Source organism: Gallinula chloropus (genome assembly GCF_964237585.1).
Source record: "Gallinula chloropus genome assembly, chromosome: 5".
Classification (NCBI taxonomy): domain Eukaryota; kingdom Metazoa; phylum Chordata; class Aves; order Gruiformes; family Rallidae; genus Gallinula; species Gallinula chloropus.
In genome coordinates, this window is record NC_140090.1 from 27,058,750 (window position 1) to 27,075,837 (window position 17,088).

The following is a 17,088-nucleotide window of genomic DNA, read 5'->3' on the forward strand; positions in this document are numbered from 1 at the left end:
GGGATGCTTTGCCAGGGCTTTGGGCAGTACGAGTGGAGCTGGTTAGTTTTAGGGGGGTAACCGCTCCCCTCCTACAGACACCGCTCCGACTTCCTCCTTTCTGCTCTAGCCTGGCTGCAAGACAGAAATAGGAAGGAAGGATTGGTACGTTGCAAAGCTCCTGATGCTCAGCTGCTTTTCCCAGCCAAGCTCAAGCAGCTGAGAACATCCCAATCCAGCCCCAGCACGGGACGGAGGAGAGGCTTGATGCGAGGTGAGTACAGCATCTCTCATTTGCTTTGCTTCTGTCCCTCCTTTTGCTGGGGGGCCGAAGGCAGCTGGATGAACAGGCAGTTGGTTTCATGGCTCTGGTGTTTCCCATTAATTTGTTTTATTATCTCCATTCCAACCTCCCACCACTCCAGTCCTTAGACAGACTTGAGGGAGCTTGGCGCAGTGTCCCTGCTGTGAGCAGCGTGGCGGTCAGTCCCCACAGCCTTTGTGGAGGCAGCTCGCCTGGTCTGCCATGTCTTTGCTTTTGGAGGCAACGTTAAGCCTGGGAGTGCAGGTGGTTATTGGGCAGGGGGTGGTGGGAGAGCATCAGACCCCTTCCTCGCCGCCCCGCTGGCTTGGGAAGCAGAGTGGAGAGGGCGCAGCACGCTCCCTCGGCACCCGCAGGCTGGGTGCTGGGGAGAGCGGTGCTGGCTGCCTGCCCCATCGGCAGCACTGGGCAAGCACCGGGGTGGGAGGCTGAGATGGCTCCCCTCCCAGGGCCCCCTCCCAGGGCCCCCTTCCCCTTTGCCCTTGTTGGATCCTGTACAAGCACCCAGCGCCGGCTGCGGCTCAGAGGGGAAGAAGGAACCAGTGCAGCAGCATGGCGCGAGGGCGGCAGGGATGGCTGCCGAAGGGGGGCTCGGCATGGCGCCGCCAGCGCAGGGACTGGAGGTTCTGGAGGTCCCTTCACCCCATGGGCCTGGGAGAAGAGGGAGGGTGAGACCCTTGCAGTTCTCCCCCATCTCCCTGTGTGCTGTACGCATCGAGCACTCTGCCGACAGCCGTTGAAGGCGGCAGGGAAGGCAGCAGGGGCTGGAGAGCACATCCTTCCCAGAACCTCTGTGGCTCTCAGGCATGGCCAGAATGCGGGGCACACCCCAGGTGTTGGGCAAAACAGGCTGGCCTCTGCCCCAAGTGCTTCTTCCCAGCCTCCCAGGCTGGTGGGAAGCAAATGTGTGAAGACTGGCTGAGGCGTCGCACCCCGCCGCTGGCATGGATGCCGGTGCGCTGCTTCTGTGAGGCGTGGGAAGCTTTACGTGGTATGCTTTGCTGTCATGGCTGTCACATCCTGCTTCACACGGCGGTTTTGCACTTCTCAGTGACCTCATCCCGGTGTGTTTCAAGCTGAAGCAGTTTCAGCATGCTGGAGAGTTTGGGGCAGGGTGCTTTATTCTCTCAGACATACCCGGGTGACCGTGGCACTGGTGGCACTGGGGAATCCTGCCTTTGCTCCCACAATGTGCAAGGTCTGCCAGCCCCATGGACGGGCTGTCCCCTCAGGCAGGTCCTGGGCGCCCTGCTCAACCTTGGGACTCCATCCTGTGTCTCTACACGCCCAGCACCTGCCACAGCATCCCCACTGTGCCTGGAGATCAGACACAAGAAACGGCTTCCCTACTCCTGAACATCCCAGAACACCCCAGGTACAAGAGCTGGCAGGCATCCCCCTCCCACCCAAGCAGGGTGCAGACCCAGGGAGTCACTCCCAGGGCAGTTGGGGACCCGGGAGCCAAGGGATACCACAGGCCAGGCACTTGGTGTGCTGGGACAGTGCTCATCCCACACGCCCATCCCCGGCCAGCACTGGAGGCTGCTGGAAGGAGATGTGGACCAAATATGTATGTATTTCCTTTAACAGGACATAGGAATATATATATTCTTTTTATACATGTATGTATAAAAATGCTTTCCTATATTTGTATTTTTATATATTTCTGTACAGACACCCCCAAATCTATCTAACTATACATGCAGACACGCAGTGACCCTCTGTGCAGAGGGGACTCAGCCAGCGGGAAGCCCTGGGTGTGCCTTGATGGGAAGTCTCTGCATCACACAACCAAGTGATGGTGGCAATGGCCACAAGCTGAGTGACATACACTCTCACATCTTTGCTGTACTCATCAGATTGGGGTCTGGGGCTGACAGGAGTAGGGCAGGGGAGAAGGAGCCATGCTGCTGGGCATAATACTTGGCATCTCTCTCATGGCATGATGGTGATGTGGCACCAGGGATGCTCAGGAGCATGGAGAAAGCACCCAGGGACAGCAAGGCACAAGTGCTGGCCCTGAGACAGTCTCAAGCTGCACCAGGGTGGTAGATGTGGTGCTTCAGGAGATGGTTTAGTGGCTCGGTGGGGCAGGGCTGACAGTTGGCCTTGATGATCTTGAAGGTTTTTTCCAAACTTGGTGATTGTATGATTCTAGTGAGACCTCACTATTGCAAGGTGAGAGCCACGAGAGCACATCCTCCTTCAGATGTTTAGCAGAGCACTGGAGTGGAGTTGTGGCTAACAGACTGCAAGATCCATCTCTGCTGGTGTCTACTTGTCTTTCTTATAGCAACAAGATAGCTTCTAGCGTCAACACTTCCACTTCATTTGTAAATCCCAACTCATTCCTCTGCGCTGCACTGCAGCCAGCTCCCTCCCACCAGCACCCCCAGCATGCCCAGTGCCCTGAGAGGCTGGTGTGGCCCAGCCCAGCTCCCTGACTGCACGCAGGACAGCATCCAGCCCTCTCAGGGCTGATAGGGTTGGGCTGGTTCAGCCTGGAGAAGGGAAGGCTCAGGGAAACCTCTGAGCCCCTTCCAGTCCCTGAAGGGCCCCACAGGAAAGCTGGGCAGGACTGTTTGTCAGGGCAGGGAGCGATGGGACGAGGGACAATGGGTTAAACTAGAGCAGGGCAGGTTCAGATGAGACATGGGGAAGAAGCTCTTCCCTCTGATGGTGGTGAGACCCTGGCACAGGTTTCCCAGAGAGGTGGGGGAGGCCCCATCCCTACAGACATCCAAGGTCAGGGTGGATGAAGAGCAACCTGCACCAGTTAAAGGTGTCCCTGCTCACTGCAGGAGCTTGAAGCAGATGGCCTTTAGAGGTCCCTGCCAACGCAATCTATGAGTTGGTGATTTAATGGTTCTATGATTCTCTCCTCCTGAACCTTCTCTGAAGCCACCTTCACATTTTCTGGCTCTTAGACCCTTCAGGAGCATCTTATCCTGCCTGAACCATGCGAGGTATCCAACACACAGCAAGCAGGAGATGCTCCATGCCTGGAGCCCTGGTGGCTTCTGCAAAGGGCTCCTGGTGAAACAGAGCCCTGATCCGGAGCTGCCTGAGCCACGTGGCTCAGCTCAGAGGAGGTCCCAGGGTCCTGGGATGTAGCCTTGTCCCCCTGATGCCACCATACATCCCTGGTCAGGGAGCAGAGCCCAGTGGCAACATGTCCTGCCTCTAGCCAGGACGCTTGGTCTCAGCACCCCGCTCCCCATCCTGCGATGAAGGCAGTTGTGAAGCTCTCCAGTTCCGCTCCTTCACACCTGAAGGATGGAACCTCAAGGTGCATCCCTCTGGTCTCCTTCAGTTATGAAAAAGGGCAAAAAACCCCAACATCCCAGGCACAGCTCACCCAGAGGAGCAGCCAGGGCAGGCAGTGGCAGTGTGACTCTGGGACCGAGCCCTGGGGCTCAGAGGAAACGCAGCCGAGGCAGCGCCAGCGCCCGGCCCTGCTGATGCAGAGTCAGACCAAGAACACGCCGCCTCCTCCCTGAGCACTGGAAGGGGACAGGCAAAAGCAGAAGCCCCGTTGCTTCTCTTTGAAAGTCACCTTACGTCACATGCCAGTGAATAATTTCCATTCACAGCAGAAGTGGCTTCTTCTGCTCTCCCCCAGTATCAGGGCGCGCTTCGCGCTCTTGCGACCGGGGACAGAAATGACACAGGGGGTTAGAGAGTCATTATAAACCCAGCCCACAAAATGAACAACACTTCATTGCAAAACTCGGGAGGAGTCAGAGCTGGGCAAGTATTTGTGGTTCTGTGGTGGTTTAGCCCTGGCTGGAGGCCAGATGCCCACCAAAGTCAGTCTATTACTCCCCTTCTTAGGCGGACAGGGGAGAAAATATACATATTAAGAGGCTCAGGAGTCAAAATAAGGACAGGGAGAGATCTTTCTGTCATCAACGGCGTGGGCAAAACATACTCAACACAAAATGAAGAAGAGAGAAACTACTCTACTTTATTACACTACACTACAACTACAAAGAACAGTGAAGAAAAACCAGATTTGGGAGCGTGACCAGATCCTAAAACACATTCCCCCCACCACTCCCTTCTTAGCAGACTTTAGTCAGGATTTTGCTCCCTTCTTCCCCCCTGTTCACAGCACCAGGGGGGCAGGGACTGGGGACATTGGGGTTCTCGGTAGCACCTTCCCCCCACCCCTCCACTCTAAGCAGACTTCCCTGTAGCCATGATCTTGCTCCCTTCTTCCCCCTGCTCGCAGTACAGGGGGGCAGGGACTGGGAAAAAATGGGGTTCTCAGTTACTTCTTCATGAGCTGTTTTCCTTTTCCAGATCTTAAAACGCCTCTAACCTCCCCCCTCCCCCTGCTCCCTTCCTAGCAGACTTCACTCTAATCATGATTTCACTCCCCTCTTCCCCCCAGTCGCAGCACAGGGGGGCAGGGACTGGGAGATGGGGGCTTCAGTCAGTCCCTTGCTAGTTGGTTTCCTTCTCGGCCGGGGGGCAGGGAGGGTGGGCATTCATTCCACACCCTCCCCCTGCTGCACCGTGGGGTCTCACCCACAGGAGACAGTCCTCCATGAACTTCTCCAACATGAATCCTTTCCCCAGGGCTTTATCTGTTCACCAGCTGCCCTGGCATGGGTCACTGCTATGGCAGGCAGTCATAAATCACAATGTCTCAGTCCCAGTCCTCTGCGGGGTCACCAGCCTCCCCCAGCAAACCTGTTCTGGTGCACATCTCTCTCTCACTCATCTCTGTGTCTCTGATTCTCCTCATGGCTGCAAGTGCTGGCAGCGGCTTGTTCCAACGTAGGGTCACAGCATCTCCTCTATGTCTCCACCTTCTCCATCCAGCATGGAGCCCCTCCATGGGCTGCAGGTGGGATCTTGGCCTTTTCCATGGGTTTCTCCACGGGCTGCAGGGGCATCTTTCTCTCCGGCACCTGGGGCGCCTCCTACCCCACCCTTTCCTGACCTTGGTGTCTGCACAGCTCGTTACATCTTCTCACTCCCTTCTCCAGTGGCAAAATGCAGCTGCTTCCGGGTTGTTTTCTCCTATATGTGATTCTCAGAGGCGCTGTGACTGTCTCTTGGGCCGCGACTTTGTCCTTGAATTGCTCGTTGTTTATAGTTTAGGCTGGCAGAAAACTCTACCTGCTGCTTAAAGAAACCGTCTCAGCAGCACAGCCCCACAGAACTGCAACAGGTTCCCACTTTATTTCTGGGGTTTAGCAACTTCTTAAAGTCCGGTTTTGACTGGAAAAACTTGCTGTGTTTTATGAGATGAGCCTTTTAGCGGGGAGCCTCTGACATCCAGTGAGGATGAGGAGCTCGCAAAGCCTCCATCACCCCATTACCACCCCACACCCTGGCACGGCAGCGGGACTTAACCTCTTGGTTAATGGAAACATTGCCAGGTGGGATGGCAGGGACTGAGGAAGCCCGTGGGCTCACTCCCCACAGCCTGTGTGGGAAGGCTGAGCTCACAGCAGAGCATGACCCTGTTTCGTACGTTAGCAGTGTCATTGACTGCGTGCTACAGGAACTGAGGGCGGGAGCAGCTCTTCCTTCTATCAGCAGTGGCTGCCCTTGCAAGGCAAGAGCCTGTTTCCTGGCCCTGATTTTTGGGAGTGTTTGCAGAGATAGGAGCTGGCGCTGCTCACAGCATCCTCAGGGTGCTACTAATGACCTTGACATGGGTGGCAAAGCAGCTGCAAGCAGGGATCGATGGCAAACAAGTGGGAATGCAGCAAATGTGGCCGTGGAGGAGGTGGCTGTGCTGCACAGCACTTCCCCCTGTGTGTTCATGTTGTGAGGACACTACTCCATTGGGTGGTACTCCAGAGCTGTGCTGGGGAGAAGGCATCCTTAGTGAGCACGATTTCATTGGCAGCACTGAAGAATCACTCCCTGAGAGTGGTTCTGCCGGCCTCGTGGACAGCATGAGTTTCTGGGATCAGGAGAGGTGCTTTGGGGCAAGAAGTGAGTAGCATGGGCAGGTAGAGTAAGAAGTATGAGAATGTGCTCATGAAGGTCATAGACTCACAAGCTGATCAGGGCTGGCAGGGACCTCTAGAGATTGCCCAGTCCCATCCCTTCCAGAGCAGGGTCCCCTCGAGCAGGCTGCACAGGACAGCGTCCAGGATCATGGGGTCTGAATGTCTCCAGCAATGGAGACTCCCCGACCTCTCTGGGCAGCCTGGCCCAGGGCTCTGACACCCTCCCAGCAAAGAAGTTCCTCTTCAGGGTTAGGTGGGACTTCCTCTGCTCCAGTTTGTGCCTACAGCCTCTTGTCCTGTCTCTGGGCACCTCGAGCACAGACTGACCTGACCTCCTGAGCCCACCCCTGAAGGATTTATCAGCATTTATAAGATCCCCCCTCTGTCTTCTCCAGGCTGCAAAGTCCCGAGTGCCTCAGCCTCTTCGTAAGAGAGATGTTCTGGTGCCCTCAGCATCTCTGCAGCCCTTTGCTGTCCCCTCTCCAGTAGCTCCCTGTCCTTCCTGCCCCGGGGAGCTGAGCCCAGCCCCACACACAATATTACAAATGAGGCCTCCCCCAGGCAGAGCAGAGGGGCAGGAGAACCTCCCTGACCTGCTGCCCACACTTCTCTCCACAGCCCCACCCACAGCATCCCATCAGGGGCCCCTTCCCCATGCAGGTCTCGCTCCCACACCCCGTCCTCCCTTGCCATGCATGGTGTAGGGCCACAAGCCAGCTGGGTGGTTGCCACACCAGTGGGCTGGACCGCTGCCCTCAGTGATGGGACTGCAGCTCTCCTAGGATGTCATTCACCCATCCTGTGGTGTTGGAAACCTTCCTGTGTTGGAAACTCTCAGCAGAGAAGCCTGTGCTAGTAGTCTACATTAAATGCTGAATTTCCTCCATGAGTCAGTTAAATGTACAGCAAGTAGTAACAGATTCCCACACCTGCCCCATGTATCCAGCACACCTCTCTAGCTGATTAATAGAAATCCATTTTGATTCCAATCTCCAGCTCGACACAGAAGCTGAAAAAACTCACATCTAGTAAAAACTAAACATGGTGCTTGAGGTTCTCCATCGTTTCATAGCTGCAGTCATAGGCCCAGGAACCAGGCATGACAGGAAGCTTTGCAGCAGCTCAGCAAATGAGTCCCACTCTGCTCTGACTTCCACACTTAGTCCAAGAGCTATGCCTGTTGGGAACCAACCCAGTGTTGTAAGAGCACGCCAGCACCCATCCCAAGTCAGCCCAGGCACCCTGGGGGCGGCTGCCCTAGCTCCAGCTTCCCGACGCCTGCGGCTGCAGTGGGATGGCTACAGGAAGGGTACAGCTTTCCCCACCCCTGGCATCACTGTCTGTAGAATCACAGAATCATAGAATCATAGGCATTGGAAGGGACCAGCCCCCTCATCAGGTCCAACCCCCAACTGTGGGGTCAGAGGGCTCCCTTCCCTGTGGCTCCTATGGGCCAGGAGGTCACAGGGATGTTTTTTTGTCTTGCAGAAAATGTTGGGTGTCTGCTGCTGCCGGCTGCTAGCAGGGACGTGGGTGCTGCTGGTGACCACAGGTGAGCCCTACCTGCCCTTCCCCACTGCTGCCCCGCTGGCACCTCATGCAGGCAGGGAAATAGTGGGGGGGACCCCAGTGGTGCCCAGCAGTGGCAGGAACATGGTGCTGAGATGTGCGAGGGCCAGATCCCACCTTTCTGGGGCCTGGAGTTAACTCGAGCCAGCCCAGCCAAGGGACAATGAGGCCTGCCAGGGCCCCCAGCGTGGTTTGATAGGTGGGGGGGGGGGGGCTCAGGACAGCACAGGTGCCCAGTGCTGGGTGTTAGAGCACCCACAGCCGCCACCACTGCACACCAGCCTCCCTCAAGTCCCCCACCCCCACACCAATCCTGTCTTCTCTCCTTTTCAGCCTTTGCCATGGAGTGCCCCAAGATCAAGGTGGGGACGTGCAAGGATTGCATCCAGTCCGGCCCCGGCTGTGCCTGGTGCAAGGATCCGGTAGGTCCTCATAGCTCCTCACACGGTCAGTCCCCAGCAGTCAGTTGGACAGTCACCCCAGCTCTGCCTGTGTTTTGGAGAGGGAGGTGGGGGGCATGTGCCGTGTCATGGGAGTGTTTCACATCCTACGTGGTGGATGGGGCCAGGAGGGATCCGACAGACAGGGCCCTTCAACCTTCCCTTCTCCATCAACACCCTGGAGACCTGGTTTGGGAGCTGGGTTGTCTTGTACTGAGCCTGTTCAAAGCCGATGGCATCCTGGCTTGTGTCAGCAACAGTGTGACCAGTAGGTCTGGGGAAGTGATTGTGTCCCAGTACTGGGCACTGGTGAGGTGCACCACAAGTGCTGTGTCCAGTTCTGGGCTCCTCACCATAAGAAGGACATTGAGGTCCTGGAGTGTGTCCAGAGAAGGGAAACCAGGCTGGGGAAGGGGCTGGGGGGCAAATCCTCTGAGAAGTGGCTGAGGGAGCTGGGGGTGTTCAGCCTGGAGAAGAGGAGGCTGAGGGGAGACCTTCTCACCACCTACACTGACCTGACAGGAGGGTGCAGAGAGGTGGGCGATGGTCTCTTCAGCCAGAGGACAGGAGGTGGGACAAGGGGAAATGGGCTCAAGCTGTGCCAGGGCAGGGTCAGCTCAGCTGTGAGGGAAAAGTTCTTCCCTGACAGAGTTGTCAGGGCCTGGCACAGGCTGCCCAGGGAGGGGCTGAGTCACCTTCCCTGGGTGTGTTTAAAAAAGGGTAGATGAGGTGCTCAGGGATCTGGTTTAGCTTAGGATGGGCATGGTTGGACTTGATGATCTTAAATGTCTTCTCCAACATTGTGATTCTGTGATTCTGTGAACTCCTGCTCCTCTGACCTTTTACTGCTGGTGTTGCCACACGCAGAGTTTCACCAAAGCCGGCGAGCCGGACTCCATCCGCTGCGACACCACTGAGCAGCTGCAGCAGAGGGGATGCCCACAAGAACAGATTGAGTTTCCAGTCAACATCATACAGAACACACAGGACAGCCCCTTAAGCAACGACATCCAGCTGACTCCCCAGGAGATGCACCTGAAACTGAGGATAGGTATGGGTTACCTGGCATTCCCAGTGCACTTCCACCCACCCCAGGTCCAGCCAGCAAGCTGCGGCACCTCACATCTGCACTCCCTCCCCTTTCCTTCCCAAAGAGAGCAGGGCTCCAGCAAGGGCTGGGCAAGCAGGGCGAGACATGACCCGCAGCACGGTGGCTCATCCATGTGTTCCCATCCTGCAGGCCAGCCTGCTGAATTCGAGGTGAAGTTTCGCCGCGCCATGGGGTACCCCATTGACCTCTACTACCTCATGGACCTCTCCTACTCTATGCTGGATGACCTGGAGAAGGTGAAGAAACTGGGAGGGGAGCTGCTCCGGGCACTGGAGAGCACCACCCCTTCTCGCCGCATAGGTGAGCCTGTTTCCAGCTAGGAAGCCCTGTTTGCTGATTGGAAGAGCCACAGGGCTGGAGTTGGATGCAGGCAGAGGGCAGCATGTCCTGTCCTCTGCCAGGCTGGGGGTGTGCCAGGGCAAGTCCATAGGGGCCAGCAGATTGTCCATGCCCTGTGCTGCAGGGATGCCTGCTGGTCCCTGCCCACCCCTGCCGCTGACACCGCCATCCTGCATGCCCTAGGCTTTGGCTCCTTTGTGGACAAGACAGTGTTGCCCTTCGTGAACACGCACCCTGAGAAGCTGAAGAACCCCTGCCCCAACAAGGACGAGCAATGCCAGCCTCCCTTTGCCTTCAAGCACATCCTCTCGCTGACCGACAACGCCAAGAAGTTCGAGAGCGAAGTGGGGAAGCAGTTCATCTCGGGGAACCTGGATGCCCCAGAGGGGGGGCTGGACGCCATGATGCAGGCAGCAGTGTGTGGGGTGAGTCTCAGGTTCTGCCCTGCTGATGGCATTTGCGGGCAGGCACAAGGGGCTGGGACCCCCACTCACACACAGCCCCTCTGGAGGTGGCCCTGCCCCTCCCCAGGGGGGCTCTGGCAGCCCATCGTGTGTATGTCCTATTCAGCAGTGGGGCAGGTCACTCCAGGGGACATCTTACCCCCACCCCCTGACCCTATCCCCTGTGCCTTGCTTCTTCCACACCCCCACCCCACACCGTTGCTGACATGAGCCTTGCCACGCTTCGGGAAAGGCCTTGACGTGCCACCAGCACCATCCTGTCCTCCCAGCCCCGCTCAGGAACAGGTCTCTGTGCAGGACTTGATCGGCTGGCGCAACGTGACCCGCTTGCTGGTGTACGCTACTGATGATGGCTTCCACTTCGCTGGCGACGGCAAGCTCGGGGCCATCCTGACCCCCAACGATGGCAAGTGCCACTTGGAGGACAACATGTACAAAAAGAGTAATGAGTATGTAAGTACCCAGAGCTCGGCAGCCCTGCACCCCCAGTCTCATTCCCCCAGGCAGGAAAAAGACCACAAGGTCACCATAATCGTCATAATTTGAGTCATAAAACCCCAAACTGTCCAACCTTCTGCTGGTGGGGGAGATCATGCTGAGCGTGGCATCCTTCTCCCCATCCAGGACTACCCATCTGTTGGCCAGCTGGTCCAGAAACTTGCTGAAAACAACATTCAGCCCATTTTTGCTGTCACCAGTAAGGTGGTGGATGTTTACAAGGTAAGGGGACCTCAGATGGTCCAGGTGCCTCCCATCCCTCCCCAGAGAGACAGAAACAGCCACTCGTGTCCTCCGGCTGCTGCCTGCTGCTCCAGCAGCGACCAGGGGAGGCCGCTTACCTTTGCTCTCCCTTGGCAGAAACTCAGTGAGATGATCCCAAAGTCGGCAGTGGGAGAGCTGAATGAGGACTCCAGCAACATCATTGAACTCATCCAGGTTGCCTACAATGTAAGTGCTGGAGGAATCATAGAATCACAGATTGGTCTGGGTTGGAAGGGACCCCAAGGATCACAGAGTTCCATTCCCCCTGCCACAGGCAGGGCCACCAACCTCCAGGCCTGGAGCTACACAAGGTTGCCCAGGGCCCCATCCAACCTGGCCTTGAACACCCCAGGGACAGGGCATCCGCTCCCTCTCTGGGCAGCCTGTTCCAGGAGGCTGAGCTTCTCCTATCTTGCAGGGCTCAGGGCAGGGAAAGATTTCCACTGTGTGTCCTCAGAGCCCAGGTGGGACCAGGGCTCTGAGGACAGGACATGCTGTTTCTCTCCACCCGCGGCAGACAAGAGGTTCCCACCTCTCCAGTGCTATCACCTGCCTTTCCAGAACCGCTCCAGGCAGCTGAGAGCCCAGGCTGAGCTGAGAGGCAACCCCATGCCCCCTTGCTTGGGTTTCCTCTTGTCCTAATGGCACTGTCTCCACCATTGCCCCACAGAACCTCTCCTCAAGGATCATCCTGGATCACTCCAGCCTGCCAGATACCCTGGATGTCAAATATGACTCCATGTGTGGTAAGGACAAGGTTGTCTTGAATGAAGCAAGAGGGCAGTGCGACAACGTCAAGATTAACGATGAGGTATGTGTTCTGCTGTACAGGGGACACCCCGTAGCTCATGAGGGTCCTGATGCCCATCCATTTAATGGCAGGAACCCAGCTGTTCCAGGCTCTCCACTTACACAAATTTGATGCTGAGAGTGATCAAACTGATGCATGATGGGAGACTCCTCCATTGCACTGGATGTGTGCGTGTGCCCAACACACTGAAGCAACCTAATGGCCTCTGGCCCTTCCCCTTCTCACTCTGCACTTTCTAGGTCATCTTCAAGGTGAAGATCACGGCCAAGGAGTGCATCAAGAGCCAGTCCATCACCATCCGGCCGCTGGGTTTCACAGACATCCTCACTGTCCATCTGGACAGCAACTGCAACTGCAACTGCAATGAGCAGCCCAACCCAGCCTTGTGCAATGGGAAAGGCAACATTGTCTGTGGGATCTGCAGGTACGTGCCATGCCCCCCAAAATGGCTTCAAGTTGGACCACAGGGAGTTCCACACCAGTCTGGGAAGAACGTTTACCCGGTGAGGGAGCCCTGGAACAGGCTGCCCAGGGGGTGTGGAGTCTCCTTCTCTGGAGATATTCCAGCCCCGTCTGGATGCCGACCTGTGCAGTATGAGCTAGGGAGCTGCTTTGGCAGGGGGGTTGGACCCAATGGGCTCTGGGAGTCCCTTCCAGGCCCTGTGGTTCTGTGAAAACACTACTTCACATGCTGCCAGAGCTGGGGAGCTTTTGGGAGGGAGCCGCTGGGCCCTTGGCTTGGTCCCTCCACCTATTGGGCCATTGGGCTTGGCTCCTCCAAGCACCTCTGAGCCTGGAGAATGTGGCACTGGGTGAGGGCTCAGCAGAGGGGTGTACACATGGTGTTCAGTCACAGCCTGGCTCTGCAGCTTTGCACCAATTTCCTTTATTCAGAGAGGCAGTTTATGTTCATGGAGGCAGGGACACAATGACTTGTCTCTTCTGTTCGTCGAGTCTCTGATGTTTCCCTAACGGCATCCACATGTCTGTCCATCCAACTATCCAACCATCCACCAACACATCTGCTGAGCAGACAGAGATTTCCTTAGAAATTCCTTAAAATCCCTCTTTAGCACTGTAGTTCATGCAGATCTTCAAGTGCAATTATTACTTCATAGCCTGTCAGTGGCAGAGAGAGGGAAAGACGGGGTTTCCTCAGGAAACACTCCGATCTCCTTGGCAAGGGTTTGGAAATAGAACATAGACAAAGGGTGGTGGTCAATGGGTCTGTGTCCAGGTGAAGGCTGGTGACAAGCGGGGTCCCCCAGGGGTCTGTCGTGGGACCGGTGCTCTTTAACATCTTTATCAATGACATTGATGATGGAATTGAGTGAACCCTCAGCAAGTTTGCGGATGACACCAAGCTGAGTGGTGTGGGTGACACACCAGAAGGAAAGGAAGCCATTGTCTCTCTCTGTTCTGCCCTCATGAGGCCCCAGCTGGAGTCCTGTGTCCAGAGCTGGGGCCCCAACACAAGAAAGATGTAGAACTGTTGGAGAGGGTTCAGAGGAGCCACAAAGATGATCAGAGGGCTGGAGCACCTCCACTACGAAGAGAGGCTGAGGGAGCTGGGCTTGTTCAGCCTGGTGGAGAGAAGGCTGCGGGGGAACCTCATTGCAGCCTTCCCGTCCCTGAAGGGAGCAGAGAAACAGGAGGGGAATCAGCTTATGAAAGGGCAGAGACTGGCAGGACAAGGGGGATGGAGTGAAGCTAAAGGAGGGAAGGTTTAAATTAGATATTAGGGGGAAGTTTTTACAGAGAGAGTGGTGAGGGGCTGGAACAGGCTGCCCAGAGAGGGGGTGAATGCCCTGTCCCTGAGGGTGTTCAAGGCCAGGTTGGATGGGGCCCTGGGCAGCCTTGTGTAGATTGAGGCCTGGAGGTTGGTGGCCTTGCCTGTGGCAGGGGGGTTGGAGCTCTGTGATCCTTGGGGTCCCTTCCAACCCAGACCAGTCTGTGATTCTAGGATTCTATGAAACTAGAATTTTAACAATAATTTCCAGACTACCATCTGGTGGTGTAAATATGGCTGGTGGGTAGAGCTGCATTTCTGAGGTTTCTGCCCGATTGGCTGCCCTGCTCCTGCATGAAGCTAGCACCGATGCCCCTTGGTTTTGGCATGGCTGCCCCAGCTTTGCTCTGCTTTGGCTGAGGTCTGGGCTCCACGGCGCTTCTCGTGCCTGCTGACCCAGGCTCGCTCCTCTCCTCTGACGGCAGCTGCGATGAGGGCTACACGGGGAAGAAGTGCGAGTGCGAAACCAAAGGCAAGACCAGCAAGGAGCTGGAGCGCAGCTGCCGGAAGGACAACAGCTCAGTCATCTGCTCGGGGCTGGGGGACTGCGTGTGTGGGCAGTGCATCTGCCACGCCAGCGACGTGCGCGACAAGCAGATCTACGGAGCCTACTGCGAGTGTGACAACATGAACTGCGAGTTCTACAACGGTTTCCCCTGCGGCGGAAAAGGTGATGCACCTGTGGGATGGGTTCTCCACCCATGCACTGCTTAAAGAGATTAGATCCCTGGGATGACTGGGCTTTTCCCTGCCAAAACCCACATGGCTGAGTTTGGGGGATGCTGGGTCCCACCATAGCAGCATGCAGGACCATCCCATGGAGGGTGGCAAGGAGGGCACAGGGTGGGCGATGCTCTCTGCGTGCAGGCATGGGGTGGCAGCTCTCTGTCAGATCCTGCTCTCAGAGGCCTTTCCCTGCAGACCGCGGGCGTTGCGACTGCGGGGAGTGCAAGTGCTTGGCCGGGTACCAGGGCAGCGCCTGCCAGTGCAAGAAGTCAACAGACGGATGCTTGAACCTCCGCGGCAACGAGTGCAGCCTCCGCGGGACCTGCCACTGCAACCACTGCCAGTGCCGGGGGGGGTACCAGCCCCCCTACTGCGAGGAGTGCCCTGGCTGCCCTTCGCCCTGCGGCAGATACATGTGAGTGATGCATGTGGATACAGCACCGGGGTGCAGGGGTGGCGGGGGTCACCCCCACATCCCGGCTAGGTGAGGGGAAGCCCTGCCTGCGCTTAGGCAGAGCCTGGGTGCACCCAGCGCCAGGGCAGAGGGCTTCTGCTTGCAGAGGTGAGCTGTGGCTGCGTGTTTTGCAGCTCCTGCATGGAGTGCAAGGCCTTCATGAGCGGCCCCTTTGAGAAGAACTGCTCTCAGGCCTGCTCCAACATCAAGGTGGTCGAGGAGTTGAAGGGAATAATCAGGCAGTGCAAGGAGAAGGACTCCCAGAACTGCTGGATGTCCTTCCGCATGGTCCAGGAGGATGGCGAGGAGATATATAGTGTCATCGTCGATAAAGAAAAAGGTACCTCAGCCCTGGTCCTCCTGTCCCTTTACAGGCAGGGTGCAGAGGGTGGTGGCTGGATGCTGTCTGTCCTTCTGTCCCACAGAGTGCCCAAAGCCTCCCAATGTGGCACTGATCGTGGGGGGCACCGTTGCTGGTGTGGCCCTCATTGGGCTGGTGCTCCTGCTGATCTGGCGACTCGTGACGGAGCTGTTAGACCGACGGGAATATCGCCGGTTCGAGAAGGAGAAGTCCAAGGCCAAGTGGAATGAGGTAAGAGAGCTTGTCTGCAGTGCTGGGGTGTTCTGAGATGCTGATGTACGTGTGGTGGGGATGCCTGGAAGGGACATCCTCTCCAAGGCAGCCATGGAGGGCCTGAGCTCTCCCCACTGGCTGGTTTCGCAGCTTGATTTTGCTGGGGGCTAAAGCAGCTGGTGGGCTCTTCTGCCAATGCCACCTCCACCGTTGACACTGGGAGGGCTGGGGTGGGCAATACTCCACCAAAAATCAGGTACAGCACATCAACGTGAGCCTCTCACCTCTGTCCCTCCAGGCTGATAACCCCCTCTTCAAGAGTGCCACCACCACAGTCGTGAACCCCAGGTTCAGTGAACAATGAAGCAGATCAATGCCTGGCAGTGCTGGGACCCACTTTGAAATTAGGAAATGCCAAGATAAGGAAATCTCAGACTAAGGCTCCCACCTCCTCTTCTTTATCCTATTGGTTTGTTCCCTTCTTCCAAGAGGCCACCGTGTGTCAGAGGCTGCACAACACCTTTCTCCAGGTGCAGTGCTGGACAGTTGGATCAGTGGAGCAGGAAAAGGGGAACAGCCACAGCTTTGCCGGGGATGGGGCTGCAAAGCAGGGCTCACCAGCAGGCACATGCAACGGCTCTGCTGCTGGCTACGGACTGTACCAGCTCTCGATCCTAATTCTGCCCTCCATTGGAAGTCCCAGGCACCAAGCCCCAAAACCCCAGAGCACTTCCAGCTTCAATGTGGAGCTGGGATTTCAAAACTACCATTCCCCTCCTGCTGTAGTGGGACCTGCTCATAGGCTGACCCACGCCTTCCCCCCACTGCACTGGTCTCCACCAGCGTGTTCGCACTGAAGCACTTCCTGCTGAGTTGGACGTGGAAGGTCCTCCAAGGCTGGCAGTTTGCTCTGGACCTTGCAGTGAGGTAACAGGCCCTAAGGGCTGCTGAGCACCTGCACCTGGAGATGAAGAGCAGCTGGGGCACCAAGTCATTTTCCAAACTATCTTCTGCTCCCCAGTGCCGCTCCTTTCTCAGATCTACCTCAGGCAAAGGTTTCGCTCGGGCTCTGGCAAGCTTGGTGTATCTCTGCCAGGCCCTGAGCCCTCTGCACGAGGAGGAAGCAAAGGAGCAATGGCTTGGACACGTGTAATGTCACCTGCAGCTCAGATCTTGGCCACAGCATTTGCCACCCCACCCCGGGGATCAGATCCTCTTCCTGCTCTGCGAGCACATCAGGCGCGCCAGGGCCGGGCACACAAAAGCCCTGTTAGTGCCCAGAGTGTCCCCAGCTCAGCACTTTCCCACACCATGCACAGCAGCTAACTGCTCTTAGGCTGTGAGGTCATTCCTGCGGTACAGTCACGGTACAGTTCCATATTTGCTTTGAGCCCCTGAACAATTTCAATGCAGCTGTTACCATATCATACATTCATTCACTCTTTGAAGGGGGTTGACGTTAATAAAAGTTAATATTTAAAGCAAATGCATCTGTCCTGCTAAGAATCAGGTGTGAGGGCAGCAGCTGAAGCATTTATAAGAGAAACAACAGCAAAACACTGTCCTTGCTGCCCACGCTGCCCACAGGTCCAGTGCCTGGGAGAGATGTGCCGCTTGGAGGAATGAACGGCACTGATTTCCCACCTGCATCCTGAAAAGTGCTTCCCTGCAAGCCAAAAAGGACTCACTAAAGATGCAAACCTGCCCACGTGCTGGAGTGTGTAATATAAACCCCCTTAAACAGGAGTGGTCATACCACAGCAGATCAGGGGG

General features: G+C 56.6%; 1 protein-coding gene across 1 annotated transcript; it reads left to right on the forward strand.

Annotated features, from left to right (window-relative positions):
• Positions 1-174: 174 nt before the first annotated feature.
• Positions 175-16,885, forward strand: ITGB2 (integrin subunit beta 2). The gene is made up of 16 exons (XM_084264860.1): positions 175-253; positions 7,765-7,828; positions 8,179-8,267; positions 9,153-9,336; positions 9,526-9,696; positions 9,919-10,160; positions 10,497-10,652; positions 10,824-10,919; positions 11,058-11,147; positions 11,632-11,772; positions 12,012-12,196; positions 13,987-14,231; positions 14,483-14,702; positions 14,876-15,081; positions 15,167-15,333; positions 15,614-16,885. Exons 2-16 carry the CDS (start codon positions 7,768-7,770, stop codon positions 15,677-15,679), a joined length of 2,319 nt encoding a protein of 772 aa, XP_084120986.1. The 5' UTR covers positions 175-253; positions 7,765-7,767; the 3' UTR covers positions 15,680-16,885.
• Positions 16,886-17,088: the final 203 nt, after the last annotated feature.